The 23,517-nt window shown below is 37.4% G+C and overlaps 1 protein-coding gene across 2 annotated transcripts in view; it reads right to left on the bottom strand.

Moving 5' to 3' along the window:
- Positions 1-2,652: 2,652 nt before the first annotated feature.
- Positions 2,653-23,517, bottom strand: part of GABRB2 (gamma-aminobutyric acid type A receptor subunit beta2) — a 142,183-nt gene continuing 121,318 nt past the window's right edge. The window contains exons 11-12 of one of the 2 annotated variants that reach the window (XM_063413357.1): positions 12,561-12,611; positions 2,653-8,728 (exon numbers count right to left, since the gene is read on the bottom strand). In XM_063413357.1, the coding sequence (XP_063269427.1) occupies positions 8,381-8,728; positions 12,561-12,611 (399 nt within the window). In that variant the 3' untranslated portion in view covers positions 2,653-8,380. The remainder of the gene's footprint in view (positions 8,729-12,560; positions 12,612-23,517) is intronic. The other variant, XM_063413358.1, reaches the window with a different exon arrangement.

Here is a 23,517-nt window from a genome sequence, read left to right as displayed (position 1 = left end):
ATACAAAGAACTCTACTCAAGTCCCATCTGAAAACAAAACAGCATCAAAACCAAAAATGCGCAGTTTACACGATTTAGCTTTTAGAGATTTTGTAAGGGAACTTATGCAAGTTTTGTTTCCTTGCTATATTTTTTCCAAAAAAGAGAAAAATTTTAAAAAGTGGTCTCAGCTGGAAGCATGCCCTTAGCCATTAGAGTGCCAAAATAAATGCAGTATGTCAGCTCTGACAATCTGTCAGAAAGAGAGAAAAAAAATCACTTTTGTTCCAAGAATAAGATGTATTCAAAAGTTTTGCCCTAACATTGAAACAAGCACTCCCCCCTCTCCCCAGAAACCTGGGGGGGAGTCTCAGCCAAAGGAAACACATCTCCTTTTATATAAGCAATTTTCATCACCCGAATAGCCAACCCACATTTCTTGACATAACTATCATTTAAAAAATATATATCCCTTGATTAGACTCATATGAACACCATAAAAAATGAGTCATTCCAGATATTGCTCAAGAATAACAAGCATTATGGATTAATAATGTCATGCTGGTCATTAATTTTGATAACCACAGATTTATGTTAGTGAACATACTTGCTATGTAGTTGTAATGTTGCATTTATTCATATGTAGCAGTTACAATGCGTTAGATGCCAGTTCCCATTATTTCACTGTTTCCCAGCTGTTCAATATTTGACAGATGCTTAATTTCATTCTTTAAAATACTCATATTCCTTTTATAAATAAAGAACTGTGATGTTAGACAATTTCTCTCATGTTTTGTTAATCTTAGATTATCAAGATATATTCAACAGCGCAATTTACCCATAAGAAGTTGGTATTAAGGTTTCTAATTTGCAATCTAGTAAATTGAATGGAGAGACCATGTTACACAGGTCATGAAGTGTTAAAACTCAGAGTAAAGGAAATAAATTATTCAAATACCCTACAGTACTAGCCTTATTTTTGTGCCAGTTGATTTGATATAACTTCTGTTAGGATGTGATAACATAAAATGCATTTATAAACACAGACAAGTGAAATAGTAGTTAGACATTTTTGATTTGGAAATGACATTCAGCAATTAATATAAATATTTTTAGTCTGAAATCATGAACCAGTCTTCAAGTTGAAATACTTTGCTTCCTAGCTTGAAATAATCTCGAAAATAAGGGACAACAGTATATCAGAGTTGTAACAAAGCAACTGTGCTGACATTTCAGTCTTTTTTCAGAATTTTGCTCTCCTTTTCAGAAGCTTCAGAGGAAGATGTGGTATTTTAAACAGTGAGGGAAGAAAGTCATATTTGAGTTTTCCTTAAGAGTCTGGAATATTTTATATTTTACTTCTCATGTTCTACGTCTCCTGACACAGAGTCAGCAGCTCCTCACCTCAGCACCATCTGTAAGACTCAAATCTTCCCATCTTCAACCTCTGCTCGTTCTCTGCAGAACTGGTGCCCTTTATCCACAGAAAAGAGAGACAGGACAGATCAGTCATTAAAGCAGCGCTGCCGTGGGGCTGGTACAGAGAATAGCCAGGTGGACAACTTCAAAAGGAATTACCAACTGCTGTCTGCATTTCCAGACAAAAAGGAGAATTTGGCAGTTTTAGCTTTTGGCAGCCTTTTGTCTGATGGCCATTTGTTCCCTTTTCTGGTGCTCCATCTGCTCCCCCTGGTAGGATCCACCAAAGAATCAACTGCAGGAATGTGCAGCTAAAGCTACCAATAAACATCCTGTAATATCCCCATGTAGTAAACTTGGGGTTTGGAAATAAAATTATGGATTTCCTTTTATTAGAGCTGGGACAGCAGACAAGAAGAAAAACTAACAGACGTGAACTGTTCACTCAGCACAGCCAGCAAACAAGTGTAAGTATATTTAATATATGAAGTATATTTAAGGCTCAAGATTCCACTAAGACAGAAAGAAGCAGCAAAACCAGACCTGTATTAGTGGACATTTTACTGCTTTGGAGCACAAGAGACCCAGATTCTAACCCCTGCCATGGCCCTGTCCAAAGAGTCAGAGCCTCTCGTGACCATGCCTGACTGCTCCTGCCTCTGCTCATCTTGAATTGTTCTTCAGCTGAAACACTCCAACAGGAAAATCTAAATCCACCATCCTGAAAGGGACAATCATTTGTCATCCAGAATCTCTCCTGTCAGAGCCTAAGCAGGAAGAGGAAGGAATGAAACTTGGGACTTCCATATCTGAAGTCCACATATTCAGATTTAAGACCATTTGCTGTAAAAGGAAACACCATCTCCCTGCAAGCAGACCCTTCCATATTTCTGTAAGGGGAACACCAGCACTCACCACCAGTAACAGAGTCACAAGAGCAGACTCTGAGGAGATGCCACTGAACTTCTGAGATGTTTCAGCTGCTGCCTCTCCTCTCAGCATTTCTCAGTGACCAGCACCAGGCTTCTCCTGGGCAGTGCTTTCCCTCCCCAGACACTCGAGTCCCCCACGGGCTGCACAGGCAAATTAACACCATGCTCTGGTTCCCCCTTCCCATCCTAACCTACATTTCAGGTGCCTCACACCCAACTTCTGACCCTTTCTGACCCAAATTCAGAGTTACTCACTTCAGATGAGAACTGAAATCTGCAGCTTTGAGAAAAGAGCCTGCTCAACATAACACAACTACATGTACATATTTTAGGTTTTCTTTATTTATATTTTTAAATTCAAGAATTACACACTAGCCAACATTATTATATATTTACATGCTGAAACTGGCTGCAATAATTTTAAATTCAAGAAAATATCTCTTATGTGCTACTCATTTACAATCATCATTTTACTACCTCATATATCCCAGAGGTTAGCAGTCCTTTTGAGAAAGACATGAAGATCTGATGCAATGATATCCACTAGTATTTTGCATTTTCTAGCCATTGGAAAATGTGCATTATGTGCATATAAGAAAGGCTACAAGGTCATTAGTAAGGCTGATGATTACTACATTATGAAATAAATAGTACTAAGTAAAAGATAACTCAGAACTGTGCAAAGACAGTACTAACAGAACCATTTAAACACCCATGCCAATAAAAACGTGATAGAAGTCAAATCATAGGCAATTTGTCAGAATTAATCATGTTTCAAATGTTCTTTTTGTCTTCAACTGAAAGTAACAGGACAGACCATGAACCATACAGCCTGGTGAGTATCTGCCAAATGACAGGAACAGTGAAAACATACAAAATGCTATCAAATTGGAATAGATGACCTCATGTCTGAAAAACATTAAAAAAATACAACCCTTAGTATGAAAGTAGAGGTGAGATTTTTCATCATTTAAGTTTCTTTTTTTTTTTGTCAAAGCACTTACAAAGAAAATAATTTTATATTTATGAAATGCTAGTGTTGCATATTCTTGTAGAGATGATCTATTTCAATTTATATAACGGATATTTAAATTATTAATATTTTTACAAAGTAGAATAGGGCAGTCTTTTTGATCAACAACATTCCATTTGCTTCTTAAAAATTTAGACAAAGTTCCTAGTGCATTTTTCTAAGCTTTACCTTTGGTGTTAAGCAGAGACTTTTTAGATTTCCCTTTTAAACAATTTCTGGAGTGAAGATTCTTTGGCTTTGGGGGACTATGCTATCTAACGACAGTCAAACATCCATTTTTTTTATTTTTTTTTTTAAAGAAAAATATAAGCCTACTATTAAATACCATAGGAGACAGATTTCAGAATCAGACAGATGCAATATGCAGGCTTCTGTAATGAAATCGCCAACAGCTGAATTCCCACTGACCCTGGACACCTTCAGGTCTCCGTGAGCACACAAAGTTCCTTCCTGCAAGTGAAAACCAGGCCCTGCTTGTTTTGGCTAATCTGAGCACTGAGTGTGGCCTGAACATTTTAACCATACAAAAGAATCAGCTGTGCCCACAGGAACATTGCCACGGTGGCTGTTTTACACTACAGCACTTCCTGAACTATTTTATATCTGGAGTCCAAATCTGTTTATGCAAAAGGGTGTTTAAATTACTCTGCTAGAGCACTGCAATTATTGTACTTAGTAAAAAAAAGTCACTGAACAAATACTGTATCTATCGACTGCTCATTTACAGCTTATTTAATTATTTACATAATTTTAGGACACATTAACCTAAACCATAAGTAGAATTAGCTTTTTGCCTTACCATAAAGTACAAATTAGAAGTTAAAAATGTTTAAGAAATCTGATAATATTTACACACGTTCAGCTTAAGTTATGGTTGCTCACATTGTATGTTCTATGTACACATAGCAAAATGTTTTGATCACTACTGATATAGTATTGTACCCTGGCCATCCCACCCTAGATTATTTTCTAGAAATAGTTACTATTTTTGCCTTTTATTTTCTTGGTTCCCTAAGGAATTGGTTGGTTTTGAAAACTTACTAGTGGACAATGCTGTTATAAAAAGAGAGAGAGAAGAAATAGGCAAGCAATGTGAGGACTAGTCTAATTCCAGATGCAGGAGGTACAGTACTATCATCATGTCAAACAGTGCAATACTCCATACGAATCATAAGCATTGATCTGCTGATATAGAAATGCCCAGTTACCCTGTAGAGTAAGTTGTTTGGTTTTTTTTCTAAATACATTAATCTTTTTATTTTTTTCCTCAAAAATATATTCATACACTGGTTGATGGTAGAAACAAAACTATTATTAGCTTATTCCTTTAACACACCAACATGTGAATGTGTGTGCATATATCTATATATATACTCAGCATGTGTATATATACACACATATGTCCATACGGACATTTGGGGGTATGTCCATATGCACATACAGTTGGAAAATGTTTCACATCTGTTCACCTATGTTTAGCACTGTGTTATAGGATTGGAACACTGTCTAATAATTATTGTGAAAATTAATTGAGGTTTCATTTTAATGTATGCTTTTCTGAAATAAACAGGATATTTTCCCCAGGTGTAAGACCACAACTCATTTTCTCTATGCATTGTGCTTTTGTACCTTACAGATTTTATGTCTTTTTTATTAGAAGTAAGAACTCTCTGAAGAACTCTGCCACATGCTGTTATCTAGGACTCTGTTTTCCTCCCCTGGGAATGAGAAAAGGAATGGTCACAATGTCATTGCTTGAGTCTTTCTTCCCAGTCATTGAACTGCAGTAGGATAGAAACATAACATTCCTTATGCAAACACAGAAATATGTTGCATGAATTTTCAGTTCTGAAAATGTGTATCATACTTACTAGCAGTCATGTACAGTATATATTTACAGATTGATCTCAAAGATTTCATTAAAACTGTGCCATGTTATAATTCCCCCATGAATTTCACAAAGATGAAAAACACCTTAATTGCTGGCTATTATGTCTAATAGAACAATAAAATGTGCAACTATAATTATATTACAATTTTTATCTAAATTATTAACTTTGCTATTTTGTTTATTGAAACCAACAACAATGAACACGGTTAAAAAGATCTAGAGTATTCATTTTCGGTCAATTCTAAAGTAAAGCAAATTTATTCTAGTTTACCTGGAGGGTAGCACACAGCAAACCCCGTATCTCGTGTGTGTTGGCATCATTTCCCACCTTCACTCAAGTATCTCAGGAGTAAGTGCTTACCTTGGGCTCCAGTTATGCTTTTTCCTTGACAGTGCCTCACCAGCCTTTCTCACCCCCATCTTTTTATATCACAGTGTTAAGCCTTAGTACAAAATGGTAGATTCTTTCTCTTTCACTAATTTTATACATCACATTAATAGCCAGAAGAACATAGTAAAAGCAAAAGTGCTCCTTCCACACAGATAATTTATCTTTCCTAGTGACACCTGAGCAGAAACCAAACATTTTCTTTCACTCCCTGAACAGCAACATCAGAGAGTATTTTATGGCTTGTACTGAAGCTTCAGAAAAGTGAAATGTGCAGTTCCAGGATTCGATCTCTGTGGTTTTGTAATAGCTGAAGCAGTTACCAATGCAGAGAGTCAACACATTCCCTGTAAGGTTTTATATTTGATGTGTATCAACCACAGACAGGCTGTGAGCTCCCTGCAGTCACACTCTGCTTCTGTGAAACAACAAAAGGAGCTGTCAGCTATGCCTGAAATGAAAGAAAAGCTTGTACAGAAGAATAAGACTGCTATCATTTAGGGTGATTAATAGAATTTTTAAAGAACAGACTTTGAAGAGAAATACTGAATTTTGATATGCCCCATTTCTTAAAACTGGGAAAAAAAATCCAACATAACTCATAGCTATCAGCTGAAATCCCAAGTGCATCTACAAAGGTTATTGCGTTATGCATGAAATGCAGTCACAAATTAAGTATTTGAACAAAGAGCAAAGTTTTGTCTTGGAAAGTTAATCACATGAGGGAAACCTGTCTCTAGTTAATCACATGAGGAAAACTTGTCTCTACATATTGCAGAGTCTGAGCCTGGAGGCAGTGTGTGTACAGAACTTCTGGCAGGTAGGGTGTATTGCAAATCCCAAACCAGGCTCCAAAACTATCCTCTCTTATTTGGACCAGAAATAAGCATAGGAAATGCTCAGAAAAAAGTGAGAATATTTGTCTATTAGCTCCCAGAACTATTCTCCTCCTATTAGTGTCATTCACAGTCAGACGAGGGGGAAATCAAAAATAAAACCACAGAAACTTGTAAGAAAGAACAAAAAAAAAATTTAAAAAATATTTTATGAAAAATATTCCAAATAATTTTTTTTAATACCCTGAAAAAGGACTTATACTCTTTAGTTTCTTTCAAAATTTTTTACTTGGATGAGAGGTAGTATGGATGCAACAGATGTGGCTTTTGCTTCTTGAAGCATTGTGTCAAACAATATTGGGGATCTGATCTAGTAAAAGCCATCAATAATTTTTACTTTTTATACAGCTCTTGTGACTGCTGTTTTCATTACAAAAAAGTTCCACAGTGGAATAAGTGACATATTTTTTTAATCTAAATTATTTTCTTCTATTCTGTTTTGCCTGTAAAAGTAAAGCTCAATGGAATGAAAAAAAAAACTCTCAGCCTTTTAATTCAAGAAGTTTTCCAAAGAAAAACTGAAATTTTCTAGTTTTTCAATGGAAATCACCCTAAAGCAGGAAATATTCAAGAGTGTACTTAAACCCTTAAAGTGATGGCTATGAATTTCTTTTCTTTAGAACAGTGCATTAAGGAAAACAAAAAGTGAGATGGTATTGCCTAACCCGGGCTGAGAAAACACCACCCTGTGAGTACCTCTTGTACAGAAATACATATTCTCAGATCTCGACTGCTGAAAGAGGCACAGAACCTTTAGCCAACAGCAGGAAGCAAAATGCTGGAAAGATGAAAACTTGGAAGAAATCACACAGCTCCACACGACTATTTCAGACTAAGGTGTGTGCAACTGAACACTCCTCTGCACCGTGTCTATACACACACGGATGTACACACACACTGTTGTGGATATGTGGCCTCCTGTCTCCTCGCCCCTGCACGCTGTAATTGCTCTCCCACTCTCCCTGCCCCAGAGAAAGGCAGGGCACCACTGCTTTCCTTCAGCCATCTACAGAATTACTATTTGGGCAATCAGTTTTGGCACTTTGGACAGGTTCCCTTTCCCCAGCACAACCCAGCAGCATCCACCCATTCAGTGCTGACGCATTTTTATGCTGTCCCTACATTCCTCTATACCCCAAACACAGTCACTGTGACTGTGAGCATATGTTCCCTCTCTAAAATACAAACAAACTAGTGCTTCTTGCTTCAGCTTCTGTGCAAACACCCAACCCCAATATTATCAGTCAAAGGTTCAGTTCTTTCAATAAATAAAAGGAAATACCTGAATATGGTTGGGAAACCTCTGACCATCATCATCTTGGAAAGATGATAGGCACTACTTGTTTTCAAGTTTACATATTCAAAAAGTAAAGTGTATGTGTTTCATAAGCATGATACCTTAGTACACTCTCTCAAGTGTATATGCATGCCTTGGATATGCCCTTTCCCTAGAATGGCATGTACTGCTGTTGAAATTAAAACTTTTTCTCAAATGCTGCTTTATAATTTGGACCACTGAACTCAAATGGCCATTAAAAAAAAGAAAAAAAAAAGAAAAAAAAAGAGAAAAAAAGAGACAGAAGTGATTTTCAAAATCCAATTTGCCTTTACACTCAAAATGCACTTATATTTTGATAAGGGGATATGTCCATACTGCAACTTAACATATATACGTTTTAGCAGATACAACCAAAACATAAAAACAGACCATAGAGTGGGCCAGCAACTAAGGTGTTTTAAAATAAATTTTTGTCCTGAATAGAATTTTTCCAAGTCCCACTTTTGGCTGTACAACCGATTTGAAGAGAAATCCAGTTCTTGCTTCCCGCGTGGCTTTGTTTCTTAGTTCACATAGTAAAGCCAGTAGACAATGTTGAAGAAGGAAAAAACAACGGGGAAGAATATGCGGGACCACCGATCGATGGCATTGACGTCAGTCAAGTCAGGGATGGTGATTTTCAGCTGGGACGCGCGCCGCCGTAGCCGGCTCTTCTTCTGTGCCACGTGCCGCTCCAGCGCGTTGCGGCCGAAGCTGTGTCGGGGCAGTCCGGCCTTGCGGTACTGGATGCTCGAAGTGTCATAGGCCAGCATTGTGCTCCTAGGGTCCCCAAGCCCCATCACAGCCTCCGAGGCAGCCATCTCGTTCTTAATCTCAAGCGTGCTCAACAAGATATTTTCATGCGGATCCATCTGTAAAAGAGCAAGGAAAGGATTTAGCGGGAGGGAAAGGAAGCCCGGTCGGTTGCAAACTGAAGCCATGCTGATAAGGGGCATAGCGAACATTACTAATTTATTGGATGTCAGCCTAAAAGGCTCTAAGGATAGCTGTGATTATATTGATTATCATTTATTTGTGAGCTCAAGGAAAAATAGGGCCAGTATAGTGCAATGCAATAAATGGTATTTCCCTAGACCCGATGTTCAGCAAGCACAAGCCATACCTGGGAACAGGGAACACGCTCAGCTCCTCAAAGTGGGATCCTGCCACTGAGTAGGATATCTGGGGCAAATATTGAACTTTTCAAGGTTTTGAAGGAAATTGAATGGAAAAGGATCTGCTTTGTTTTGGTTTCTCTTCTTTCAAATGAAAGCTTTGGTTCTGACATAAACTTTCATTGTTCCTGAGGTCTCTCTGCCTCTATGAATGAGGCAGAGCACTGCACAAGAGAATGCACATTTCAGGTGCCCACATTCCAAACAGGAGTGCTGGTTACCTGGGGAAAGGAATGGTCCAACTATAGACTCTGACTATAGCTATGTGGAAGCTCCATGCCCCAGTACTAATGAATTTCATAACTACAGTGCATGCTGTAGTAGCATGCTGCTGTTACAGCAGAGATCTGCAATTTCAGGCAAGGAAAAAGATATGCAGAATGTAATCACATCAAATGTACACTGAACAGTTGTTTCAATGGGTAGATTTAGCTACTATGCATTCCTTAAAGGCAATTGAGTGAAAAAAATCTTAAAGCAATACTGTAGAGAAACCCCTTAGACAATCAAGAGGATTTCAAAGATAAGGAACTAAATTCCACTCTTAGACAAAACAAAAGTTATTTAGGAAGTTCTAATTCTTCTCAGCCTTCCCTCTAAGCATGTATTTTGAATTGTGTGATAAATGATAATTAACTAAAAGTACTTAAAAACAATAATAGCTAATGAAAAGCTAATTACCCTGAATTAGTGATGGTAGTGCAGATGCACTCTGGGCCAAATAAGAGAAAAAACTGTCCCAGAGCTTCTTGAAGAATAACTCAGCCATGTTATTAATTTATCATGTGTAGAGTATATTCTGTGATTATTAGCCAAAGTGCAAAAACTGTGACTTTAGTGGATTTCTAAACAATAACAGGGTATTAGTATATTCTGTAATATTTAGGAACTAGCTGTCAGCAGCAGATAGCTCCCTGCACTGCCCAGTGCAGACTGTATTTGCCATTATTAAAGCTCCTATGTGATATTTACCATGGCAAGATGAGAGAACTGGGTTTAAACCAGTTGATTTTAGTAGCACCCCCTGCACAGTGTAATGAACTGAGAAGTCAGAGGCTCACAAAGGTACTTTGGACCTACTGAAACACTGTTATTTGAGTGATTACATCTGTTCAAGTGATGCACAAATACTAGTGTTGCTGGGATGACAGATTTCTCTCTCTCTCACTTTTTCCCACTGATCTGTGTGAGTTTGCACCCCTCTAGTTTTATTTCAGTTATAAATCAAATGTCATGACTCAATGTGAATCAGAGAAAATCTTTCATTTTTGTTTGCTTTTCATCAAAGCCACATGAAATTTTTGAAATTCCTAGTGTGTTAGGGAAATCAATCTTTACTTGAAAAACAGTGTAAAAATGGGAAAGTTGAGCTGAAACTCAGGAAAAATTCCTTTAAAAACTCTGTAGTATGATGTTGAGCATAGTGAGGGAACACTGCTTCTGTCCAAGAAGGCCATCAAGACAGTTCTCATCTGCATGGGACAAAACTAAGGTAAAAGTAGTATTCCAACAAAAGCATATGTCTGCAAAAGCTTTCAAACAGACCCACAAAACTTCTCAGGATGGATTTCAAACATTATTTTCTAATGAGTGTATTTATTTGGAAAATTATTTTGTGATTTTTGGGGTAAAATGAAAGGAGGCTCATTTTTGCTATTAAATCTCAGACCAATCATAAGAATCTCAGGACCCCAAAATATAAAACAATTAATTATAGGCACTTGGCATTCATTGATCCCCAAGTGTCTAAAATCACAAGAGGTATGTTTCCTACAGGAGAGGTGCAAAGTCATTTGGAAAGTACATTTTCTATATTCTCATATAACCTCAAGAAAAGAAGTTTTAGTTCCAGTGACATCAGGGGAAGTTTGACATAACATGTAATGGGTTTACCCCTTAGCCCAGGGCCTGGGTTATTTTCACCTCAATGTTGTGCATTCTAGGATACTATTTTTGGAAAGATTTTAGTGCCAACATTTTTTTTCACATCTTAAATCTTCTTAGGATGAATCTACTTTAAGCTTTAATTTTATCCTTTTGATCTGCAATGATATTAGAAATTTGAGTGCTCTTTACATATTTGCATACATTCTATGCAATACACATGCAAGAAAGGCCATTTTAGTCTGCCAGAGTTAGACACAGGCATGTTTCAGCAACATGATATTACTCCAGTCAACTTTTATTTCTTAATGCAGCAAAGGGCTGCAGATGTCTGATAATCTTGGAAGCAGTTAGTAAGATTAGTGATGCTGGGCAGAAAAAATATTAAGCAATATTCTAAACTATCCTCTAGGGAAAATTGTCTTCTTCTGTACAGATCACACTCATGTCAGAGTTGAAGCACAGCATTTTTCAATATTCCAAGACTTTTTCAGAAGAAATAAGGCAAAATACAGTAAATTTTAGTGATGGGCGAATCTTCAAGTGTTACAATACTCAGGCAAACGCCACAAAGTTCAGCTGTTTCTTAAGCACTAATTTTACCCCCCTGCATCTGGAATAATGAATTTACCATAAGAATAAATGCATTTTTTCATGTTATTTTGAGTTCCAACCCAAAGGAATGGGAAGGGAAGGGAAGGGAAGGGAAGGGAAGGGAAGGGAAGGGAAGGGAAGGGAAGGGAAGGGAAGGGAAGGGAAGGGAAGGGAAGGGAAGGGAAGGGAAGGGAAGGGAAGGGAAGGGAAGGGAAGGGAAGGGAAGGGAAGGGAAGGGAAGGGAAGGGAAGGGAAGGGAAGGGAAGGGAAGGGAAGGGAAGGGAAGGGAAGGGAAGGGAAGGGAAGGGAAGGGAAGGGAAGGGAAGGGAAGGGAAGGGAGGAAGGTGCGGAAGGTGCGGAAGGAAGGAAGGAAGGAAGGTGCGGAAGGAAGGTGCGGAAGGTGCGGAAGGTGCGGAAGGTGCGGAAGGTGCGGAAGGAAGGTGCGGAAGGAAGGTGCGGAAGGAAGGAAGGAAGGAAGGAAGGAAGGAAGGAAGGAAGGAAGGAAGGAAGGAAGGAAGGAAGGAAGGAATATAATTCTTCAACCTTTGTCAAAATATCCCCTGTCAGATCAGAGCTGGGAATGTTTTTTCCACCAAGTAGATTCGCCCAACTCTAACCAAAACATGCTTTTGTAACCAAGTGACGCCTGAGGTAGAATGACAGTGAACTACATTTATTGTAAACAGCACCACCCATTCAGAAGGATCCCAAAGCGCTTTACAAGCATTAGAAAGAAGAACCACTTCACTTCCCAGTGAAGCACAATCACCTCTGAGGTGAAATGTGGTGACTGACAGTGCAGAACAACACACTTTATTTTAGTCGAGGAAATGGAGAATGTTGTAGCCAATTGAAACTATGGGGTGGGTGAGTGGTGGTGGGGAATGTTGGGTAAGCAGAACAGTTACATAAATTGATATTTGGCCAGGTGCTTGGGGTTGAGATGACCACGCTATCAAAAAGTGCCATGGGATCTTTAATGACCATAACAGGCCAAGACCTGAATTTTACGTCTCTGAGGATAAAAACATTAGAAAACAATGAAAGATACCTTTGTTGAATACATTTCTGGACAATGATATGTGCCAATTATTCTTCTGTCCTGTAAGTTAATAAAATCAAGACCAGTTTCCTTAGAGATAAGGCAGCTATTATCTTTCATTTAAAATTAAAGCACTGTAGGATAATAGTAGGACAAGTAGTTAAAATATATAGGGACCTCTAAGCCAACAATTAGCATAGGTACATTCTGGCTTCAGAGGTACTATTACTGCCTTGCTCTGCTCCTCAAGGTAACATAATGTTGTGATGTAAATGTATTTTTTCCAACTGGTCATTTGACCAAGGAAGATATGATGATATGAAAACAATTATTAAAATTATTCTGGGGGGAAAAGTAAGTGTAAAAGTGGTTTCAAAAGGAGGTGGAGGAAGGTTAAAAAGGTCTCTTGGTGCTGAAGGATTGTTCAACCATAGAACTAGACTCTTCATGGTGAACAGGAGAGTTCAAACTTAATGGAGAATTTCCCAGGACAAGAAAGGAAGGGAGGATGAAGATGAAGGAAAAGCAGCAGCAAGTTCTATGGAAATAAAAGGTGAGGCAGAAGTGGAGGAGAAATGACCAGAGCTCAGCAACCATGCAAGACACTGGGGTTTTTATAAATCAATCTTAAATGTGAATGATAAAATATATGATGCAAATGATTCATTTGTAGGTCCAGGTCAAACAGCAGAAAAGCTGACTCTGGAACCCTGAAAGCGGCCGTGACTTTTTTGATGGTCTCAGACAAGGGGTATACAGAGGAAAGCATAGAATTGTTACCATTATAAATTCTTCCTGCTACCTAGAAACTCCAAAATGATGGCTTTCTTGAGGAATTCCTCTTACAATAATACATTAGCAACTGTAAAATGCAAGGAAATTACAACTCCCACACACATTTATAAGGGATCCTGCAAGGATGACCACACCTCTGAAATGATTAACTTTAGGTAAATCAGTTCCTTGGTGATTATGCTCTGCTGTACTGCCAAACACAGCTTTATAATACAAGAGAAATTTATCCTGATGAATTGAAAAGATAAAACATTTACACTTCTCCTTTCTCATACAGTGTTCATTTTCATCTGTACCTTTCAACTACAGGCAGGAACTGATGGCTCATTTTATGGCAGAGTGGCTCAGAAACTGTATAAAAGAGACAGTAGGGATGGAATTCCTGATAGAAAAACCCTTTGAAACAAAACAGTTGTAAATTGAAAAGAAACATCTTTTTGTTAAGTAGAGCTGCCATTAGACAAAAACAAAATCTGGTGAGCTAAACTATGAAGTCTAAACTGGAATTACCCAGTCTATTACAAAGATTAAAACCTGAACTTCAGCTGTTATATCTCCTGTGAAGTGACACTCCTAAGAAATGAAGACAGAAATAAAGATCCCTTTCTCAATGAAGACTTACATGGCATGTCCAGATATACAATTTAAATTGTTATAGATAAAGACCTTACTATCATAGCATAGCCTCTTAATAGCTGAGGTTTGCTTGGAAAACCAGTAACATTCCACTCCTGACTGGTCACAGGTGCAAGATCAGCAAGATCAGGTGCAAGTCTGACACGCACTTTATGTGTAACAGGGATCCTCATCCTCCTCTGCAAGGTTTGACTTTATTGAGAGGGAACCACTCTGAGCTCTGGGGGTAGCCCAGGCAATGTGTGGGAGGCAGAGAGCTCTGTGTACGCTGCTGCTGGGCTCAGTCTGGATGAAAAAACAATTAATGGTTTTCAAAGGGCACCTGCCTAAAGCTGTACTGGTATTTTTTACGTGATAAGCCAGTCTGCTGAGAAAAACTAAAGAAATTTATAAAACACAAATGCTTAATATTTTAAAATATCCATATGTGAAACAATGTCTTTAACAATGCAACAAACACTGCATTTCCATTGTCTGTACAAAACTCAATTTACTGCCAGTATTGCAGTTAGTGTTTATGAAACCAGGCTAGCATGCATTGTTATACACCTGAGATTTGGTTGAGGCTTCAGAAATTCAGCAATAATTCTGAAAATAGAGGAAAATAAAATTGGGTAGACTTATAATTTCAGGTTGCTTCACTTGGTTTCAGGTCAGAAAATTCAGAGGAAATCTGCAAAATTACAGAAGAATTTTCTTCAGGTTCTTGACCTTTTAAAGACTCAAAATCTAAGCATACCCTGCCCCTGCAAGAAACCTGTAAGAGTTAAAAAAAAAAGAGGGTGAGGAAAAAATACAGAATCTGAACATGCTCTAAATGCTTATAAATCCATTTCTAGACATCCATTTTTATCTTCTGGTATGTTTGACTTCTTGATCATGATCTTTAGTAACACATCAATAACTAGAGTTGCAAGTATTGTAGGATTCTGGAGAAATGGTTGAAGAAATGACTTCCTGTTGGTATGCATTACTTAAACATGGGAATTCTGTATATAAGGCACTGAAGAACGAGTGCCCAGATAAAATGTGAGAGGGTAAAGCATCTTTGCTTTGATGGCACTTGAATAAAACCCATGAAATATGAACTTGTTCAAACTGCTGCGCAGAATCCAATAAGCATGAAGTTTATATCAATGTCTTCTCAAATACAATTTCAGCAATAATTTTTTCTTCCTGCTGAGACATTTAGGAAGAAGAAAAGGCAGGTGATCTGGAACAGAAGCCTTCTGGGGTAGCAATTAACAACAGCTTAAGTCCTACTGTTTCACAAGAACCAAGGTGTTAGGCAATCCAGATTCTTCATAATTCTGTTCTGATTAAGCTATTTGTTATTTCTTTTTTAAAATATCATCCCATTCACAGGTATGAAATTAATTTTCTTGAAGATAATATAAATGAAGAATACATCAGCAAGAACCTGCATCTTAAGAGCTGCTCACTTCCATCTGTGATTAATAAAATCAAATTTTCATCAATTCTTCATGACAATTATAAGTCTCCTATTATGGTGCCTTACAAAATATAAACTAGAAGATACATATAGACCCAAAAATCTACTACAGAAACAGAGAAAAATTGGTTGTATAAGAAAGTGTCATGAAAGATAAAAAACACATCAAACACACAATTATCACCACAGCTGGCAAAATTTCTAGGGTATGATTTGGATATAGTTATGGTTTTGAATATGAACTAGATGGGAAAAATAAGGTTGTTAAGTTGTTCCTCTAGAACAGCTTCTGTAAAAAATACTAAAGATGTTATTTTTCTTGTTTGAAGCCAAAAATATAATGTGCAAAGGACGATACAGGCACATTCTTGTCATGAGAGTGGGTGGACAGAGTGGCAGTCTACCAGTTCCATCCATCTGACCAGGATACACTCACTGTCAGTGGATTCAGGCTTGTGGTTTTGGGAAGACAAAATTCCCAGGCCCAGCCCAAAGACAAACATGTTCAGAGGCAGCAAGGGGTCCAAGGATAAAACTCTGGAGAGAAACTGCAACCAACTCAACAACAACAAAGCTAAAAGAAAATTTCCTGAGTTTTTTTCTATGGAAAAATCACTGAGAAGATTTTGTTACAAAGAAAAAAAAGATGAATTTCTAACATTTTACAACAAATTTCCAAATTAAAAAAGAAAATTATTTCATATGATCATATTCAGTGCTGATTTAGAAGCCTGAAACAGAGACAATTCCACAGCTATAGATACTGCAAGGCTCAGAAGACTAGTCCTGACAATATTAAAATGAAAAGTCTTCTGCTTTAAAATTATGAAAAAAAGGAAAAAGCTGACTAAATTTAAATGTTCCTGCATGATTTACTTGTACTCTGATAGTCTGGGTTTTTTGGTAGAGTCTAACATTTTGTCACTCATTTCCCAATGAGTGACAAGAATGAAGAAACTTTCTTGCCAAGATATGGTTAGTCATTTAAAATATGTTTCTGAGTAAATTTCTGTATATGCAAAATATATACCAATATGATGTACACTTAAAAAATTGAATTATACTTTGTTTTTGTATATGCATTAATTCTAGCAAAAATAAAAACTGGATTATAGTTTTCTTCATGACGTGGTGGCTTTTTGTATCTGTACATTTCAATCAAACTTGAGTTCATTTAGCTAAACATATTATACTTTGAATTCTTATAAAATGCATGGATAGAAAGTGGTCAAAAAAAAATCCCATTACATGAAAAAAATCATATGGATTTAGGCTCTGTGACCTTTACTGTTGCACCCTTCAGGCCACAGGTGTTAATTTTCCAACAACCACACCAGAATGCTGAGCTTGTTTGGAGAGCACGGCCAGGACAGGTCTGGGGAGCTCTCTGCACGCAGCTGTGAGGGGCACCAAGTTCAGGGAGAAGCCTCAACAATTTTTTTACATGGGAAAGAAAACTGTATTCAAGCCTCTAACACTTCTTAAAAGAGGAATAGAGACATAAAAATAAAAAAAAGACATAGAATTCCATGTTCCAGTACAGTCTTTTATCATTACAGAAGTATTCTTAAAACTAGTTTCTAAGGAGTAAAAAAGATATATTCACATATAGACATCTATTTTCTCTATATTCACATATTTGAGTTTAGGCATAATCCTACTGATCTACCTATCTAATGTTTTCCTAAGTCACACGAAACTAACTCCTGGTGTCTATCTTTTTCCATATGCAGAATTCTGGGAAAGCAGTGGAACCCAAAAGAATTTGTAACCAAGTGAATTTACCAAGAAACACAGGTTCATAGGCCAGCTTGACTCTTTCACTAAATTAACATGTTTAAGCAATACAAACCCTAACATGCTTTAAAAAAGAAAAAAGTAAGTATTCAATTTCTGCATGTCTAAATGGATGGAGTCTTTAGAATGTGTTCTTGTATAAGTAAAGAACTGACAAATGGTCACTGTAACATTATAATAGTATTTTTGCCACTTAGTGACATTCAAGTGTACATAATCCAGTGATCTCAAAATTTCATGAACACAACTAGGTTACCTTCTCTAGCACACACTACTTGCAGTTACAGCTTATGTTTTGGATTGAAATTTGCCAGCTCCTGGCCACTGAATTAATACTTGACAAAGTCTTAAGAGTTGATGTGTTTCAGGAAATCAATTAACCAAATTCCCTAGCCAGACATACCTTCTGGACTGCAGCTACATACATTTCCTCTACTTCATTGTATATAATTTGTCTTTTTTTGTGTCTTGTTTCTTCATAACCTGATATAATGACCTAAGCTGCACTAAGGGATTCTTTTATGAACTAAAAATTGTTTTCACCCCCATGCTCAGGGTCACAGCTGTAGATGCAGTACAAAAGCAAAGGGGAGAATGTGCTTTAAACAAGCATACAGGCACTGGTCTTACATTAATTAAATATGGCATTCAAAGGAGTGCAACTGGAGAAAAAAAAGCCTCATGCAGTTAACTTGACCTTTATTCAGATGTCATGTGGAATACCAGCACAGATCGTGGAAAATCACCTTCTGACTGCTTCTGCAAAGTGCTGTGAGCTAAAACTGGAACCTCCTCAAATTTCACTCCCATCCAAACTCTGGTTTGACAGAACACAAAGAGGCTGCCCAAACACCCTGTGCATTGCTGACTGTTTCATATGCAAGCTGTTCCTTGAGAATGCATGAATGTAAATTCAGGAGAAAGACTAAGCTTTTATAATCCGTGCCTACTCCATTACGTGTCCTTCAATAAACTGCTGTGTAAGGAATATCTTCTGATCCTGGGTCAGCAATCAGTCCTCGTGCAGCTTTACCTGGACTGCAAACAAAAGGAAAACTCTCCTTGGAGAAAAAGAAAGAGGATGAATTCTTTCACTGACATCTGGACAGTGGCAGCATTAGCTCCAGCAATATAAAGCAATAAGGATTTGAGACCCAAACTTTAAGAGCTTCCTGTTGCCTCAGTGTTTTAATATCCTGTTCAGTTTATTAACTGTGTCTTGCACATAACTGGTTTAAAAATCCTCTTTTTACCAAAAGCTTTTACATCTTGTTGCAAACATGTTCTATGTGCTCACTCCTGTTTTGTACTAGAAGTACTTCTACTCCATAGGGTATAAAGTGTCATTCTGTGTAATAGGTACTGACTGGTTTTAGGTACCTTTGCAATAGTTTCTTCTCCCTGAAGATGCATTATATGATTTCTTCAGATAGAAATGAACAAATATTGCTATGAACTGAAAAGGCCAGCGGCAAGCCAGCAGTAAATCAGTGGGGAAATAAAGGCATTAGCCAAGCCTAATTGTTTTGGAGCATTGCTTTGGAGCAAGGTCTATTATCTCGGGCCTACAGCCCTGCTAATGCATCTTCACACCACAGCCTGGAAATTGAAGAGACTGACCCTGCCTGTTTGCAGAGCACTGAAAGCCACCACGAGCTGCAAAAAGCCACAGGTTTGGCTCAGGTTAACACACTCCTTCATGTAATCCAACCCTCCTTTTCTAGAGACATCTAGGGATATGACAGAGGGGAAAAAAAACCCCACCAAAATCACAGCCTCTTCCAGTTATTTGGTGAAAAGAAGTTTGGGAGCTGCCATGGGAAATGTCAGGTAGCACAGCAGCACCTGAGCTGAGTGTGCCTTTTCCAAGTGTGCTCTGTAACAGAGGGCATTTCTGAAAGTTCTCAACCCCCTGCTCCCAGAGCACCCCTACATTAGACAGGGAATCTGAAAGGGGGCATGTGGGGAGGGAGGATGCTCCCATCTCCCTGCCAGATTGCACAACTGCCACTCCATCCTCAGCCTGCCAGCGGCAATAATTAGGTGTAATCACTGGTGAAACAGGTAATTGCATGCTTTTGTTCTCTCAAAGCTTTGATAATGCAGTGGAGTTCCTTTAGAGTGAAAGATCTGAGGAAAATTATTAAACTTGTCCAGCTAAACTTGGTCAGATTCCTTTCCTTGGTAAAAAAGCTGTAGGGAAAAAACGCAGCAGCTGAGACCACCTGAAGGGGAAGAAGGTTACCAAGTGCACCTGAGGGCAGGTTGAGGTTCTGTTTGTTGTTGGATTGCCATCTCACCTCCTCTGGCAACTCTGTGCTAATCCACATATGACAACAGTGGGCCAGGAGGGCAATGAATTCCAAAGATACCTGTATTTATTTAAACCTTTGTAGCTCCCTAAGCCCTATATTAATTTTTTGAGAACACTTTCATTGTACTCATATCTATTAATATGTGTTTAAAGTCATTATCATATTGACATTCCATGTTCTTGGCACCCAAATTTTGGATTTAAAAATGCCATTATTCTGACAGCTTCCCTTGTTCATGATTTGCACTATGAGCAGCAATGCACTGTTTCTTTCAGGTGTGCTGACTGAATATCTTATGTAATACAAAGAGGTCTGAGTAAAAAATTACTCATTGTTTTAAAAATACACTGAGTATATTTTAAAAAGTGTTTGTGTTCAGAAAAGAAACCTTATCTAAACATGCTAGCAATGTCACTTCACATTTATTTAAAGAAAATGACTGAATAAATCTGTATAAACAGTTTTACAAAGCATTGCATAATACGCTGACATTTTTCCCCTCTTTCCCAGAGGGAAATTGCTGTGTTACTGCTCACAATAACAGAGTATGATTGCAAAATTAAAGGTAGTTTTATTTATGTGACTTCTGTTACCACGTACTTTAGGTATACTGCTGGTGCATTGGAGCATTCTCTGTGGTTTAAGCTGACTTGGGAACTTGTAGACTTTAATGATTACTGCAACTCTATCCAATCTAAAAGCAGATTTAATGATGTATTTACTTGTATTTTACATGATACAAAACATCATGCTGATTCTGTGAAGTGGCAAATCAATTTATTTGAAAGAATGTAGCTAAGAAATTCTATAAAAGGAATGTTAATTTACAATAATTAATTCTTATAAACCTAGATGATTTAACTGTAAATAAAAAAAAAATTAAATAATTTAGAAATAACTTAAACACTACCTGAATGACATACAGGTAAGAATTAGAAAAGAGAGGTGAGGAAACTACATGAATGCTATCTCAAATAAATGAAGGTTGTCTAGAGTAAGAAGAAATGCAGTGATTTACCTACAAGCAACAAAATGATTGTTTACAGAAAGGACAACTCGTGTTGAGAAGGCAAATGATGATGAGTTAGACTAAAGGAACAAAAGTGCTAAATGCAGCTTGAGAAGTTTCAAGAGTGGAATGATGATACAGCCATTTCTACCTGAACTCTCTGCAAAGAAAATTAAACAAGTCCAATATGATTTAACAAGTCTGTGGCAATGCATCTGCTGGTAACTGAGCCTGAATCTTCACTGAGTTTTATGTTCTTTAAATTTCAACATGATTTTATTACTCAAGTTTCAGTATCCAAGAAGAAAATCAAGATAGACACCCAATTCCTTCTCTGCCTTTCCAATACGGCAAACGGGATCAACATTCTTTGAAAATGGAGTTTATCTAATGTGATGATTCAGACTAGATATATGGAAGATTTCTTTTTAAAGGAGAGTGATGAAACAGTGAAAGAGGTTGCCCAGAGAGGTGGCGGATGCCCCATCCCTGGAAACAGGGATCCAAATTCACACTGGATGGTGCCCTGAGCACCCTGATCTAGCTGAAGATGATCCTGCTCATTAAAATGAGGTTAGAGTAGGTGACCTTTAAAGGTCCCTTCTGACTCAAACTACTCCATGATTAAAAAAAAAAAAAAAAACTCAAAAAACCACCCCAAAGTACCATATTTTGCATATGATATGAATATGATATGAAATTTAAATAAAGACTTGTCCACAGATTCATCTGGAATAGCCCTGGGGAAGCTCTGCAGCCAGCCTGATGGAGTTCACTCAAATGGAAAAAAGAGGACACCTGAGTCACCAAATCCCCAAGAGATTGCAATGGATTCAGCAGACACCGCAGTCATGGAAAAAGCTTCTGTTGCACTGTGTTGTAGGCACTCTCGTATCTTCTGAGTAACACCAAGCAGAAATAGAGAGATTGCCATGGAATCTGTCCATGAAGGAGCATTCAACAGCACAAAGGGAGCACAAATTCACTTCTCCTTTGATTTTGCAAGCAGTTGTGGATGAGGGGACTGATGAGAACAACTCCTCTCACCACCTTCTGCTCACTGAAAATTGTGTGAGATCATTACCAAACAAGAGTGTTGGAATTGCAAGAAAGCCATTACAGATATTCTGGTCTACAAAGTATAAGTAAAGAGCTGTGCTACAAATAGCAGTTTCAATAACTATTTATCTACCTGTTTTACAATGTCAGTGCTGAATGGAGAAACAGGAGTTGTTTTGTGCAGAAGTTTTCATCCTCATGTTTTGAGGTTTATTCCTCTTGGCATCAATCTTCTCTTGTATAGTATCTGATTATGATGAACTCATAATATTGCACATAGTGATTCAAGAGGAATCTTGTAATATCACAAAAGAACACTCATACCTTGTAAAATCAGACCTTCACTATTGGAGCCTAGTAAAAGATGGAGTTTTTGTATGATCCCATTTCTAAAATATGTTGGTTTTTATGAAAAACTGTTTCTGAACTAATTTCAGCAGCTCAGACCCCTTTTTGATTCTCATAAATGAAAATAATTACATAATATTTGTCTCCCTTTAATAGATGAAATATTCAGGTCCATTAAATATTAATATGTTTTCTCGCTGCTGGTCAAACAACAAGAACAGCTGTCAGCTCCTTTCCTTCTGCCCAGAGCAGTCTCTGTGCACAAGGACAAGTTCTCTGATCCTCTCCTGTTTGATTCCCTGTCTATTGCCTACAGGATTGCAAACCTGAGTACCAGATCAGAGTGGATCTGGGTACCAGAGTGGAACTGCCATGGACTCTTAACCATGCTGGCCTAGTATATTAACTAAAAGGCTCAAAAAATTACAAATAATCTAAAGTTGTTACTTGTGTTCCACAGTATACCTTGTGTCAATCCTGTAAACTGGCAAATTTCTGCAACAGTTACTGAAATTATTTTACTCTGCCTAGTGAATTGGATTAGCATACCAGTTAGTGCTTTCAAATTCTTCTTCATGGGCAGCAATTTATCACTGGACTTTGGATATTCTTTTAGACAGCTGAAAGATTTATTGCATGAACAAGAATATTGAAAACACAAGTGAAGCAAAGTGTACAAAAATATACTTTAGCTAGTGGTGGCACTCTGACATCTCTGGATCTTAAATTTCCATTGACATTAGAGGAAAGACTTTATTTACAGAGTAGTTTATAGCATTTTTTAAAGTGAAATTTAATTAAAGAAAAAGAAAAAAACCTTGAAAAATTAAATGAAAACTCACAGATTTTTTTTCATTGCTGAAAAACCACCAATAGAAATAAAAACATGTTACAGTGTCTTCATGAAGTTCACAATGCTAAAAGATGATATATGGTAACATAACATCAAAATTGAAGTTGTCATTATAAGTATGCCTTAATTAATTATGTTTCTCTCCAATCAAAAAGAAAAAAAATGACTGAATGAGAGCTGAACCATGGTGATACAACTCTCCTTTTTAAAAGACTATAAACTCTAACCTATAAAACTATTTTTGAAATATTAAACATATTGTGCTAACAACATGTGATGGATTTTTGGAATAAAATGTTCTTCTGTATGCAGGCCCACTGTGTGTGGAGAGGCTCTGAACAAACATTAGAAATTTCACTACAAGAGCTTAGGTGTGAAACTTAAGTTTCCAATTGACAAATAACCCCTTGGTTTTTTCCTAATGCAGATTTTTTTCTAAAATTCTGACTTTCTTCTTTTTCCTTGGACTGTCATGATGAATTAAAACTCAAAGAGCTTCCCCTGACAAAAAAACCCCACAACCTCCTCACCCTCTCCAAAAACCCCCCAAACCTCCAAAGACAATTCAACCTTATTTAACTTTCCAATTTTGCATGTGTGTGAAAGTTTATACATTTTAGACTGAGAACATTTTTGCATTCAGCTCAGATTTGCCACGGTGTCAAATTCATCCCAAAATGGTCAAAGTCATAAATTTCAAG

The sequence above is a fragment of the Prinia subflava genome, chromosome 16 (genome assembly GCF_021018805.1).
Source record: "Prinia subflava isolate CZ2003 ecotype Zambia chromosome 16, Cam_Psub_1.2, whole genome shotgun sequence".
In the NCBI taxonomy this organism is placed as follows: domain Eukaryota; kingdom Metazoa; phylum Chordata; class Aves; order Passeriformes; family Cisticolidae; genus Prinia; species Prinia subflava.
This window is presented reverse-complemented; position numbering and strand designations above follow the sequence as displayed.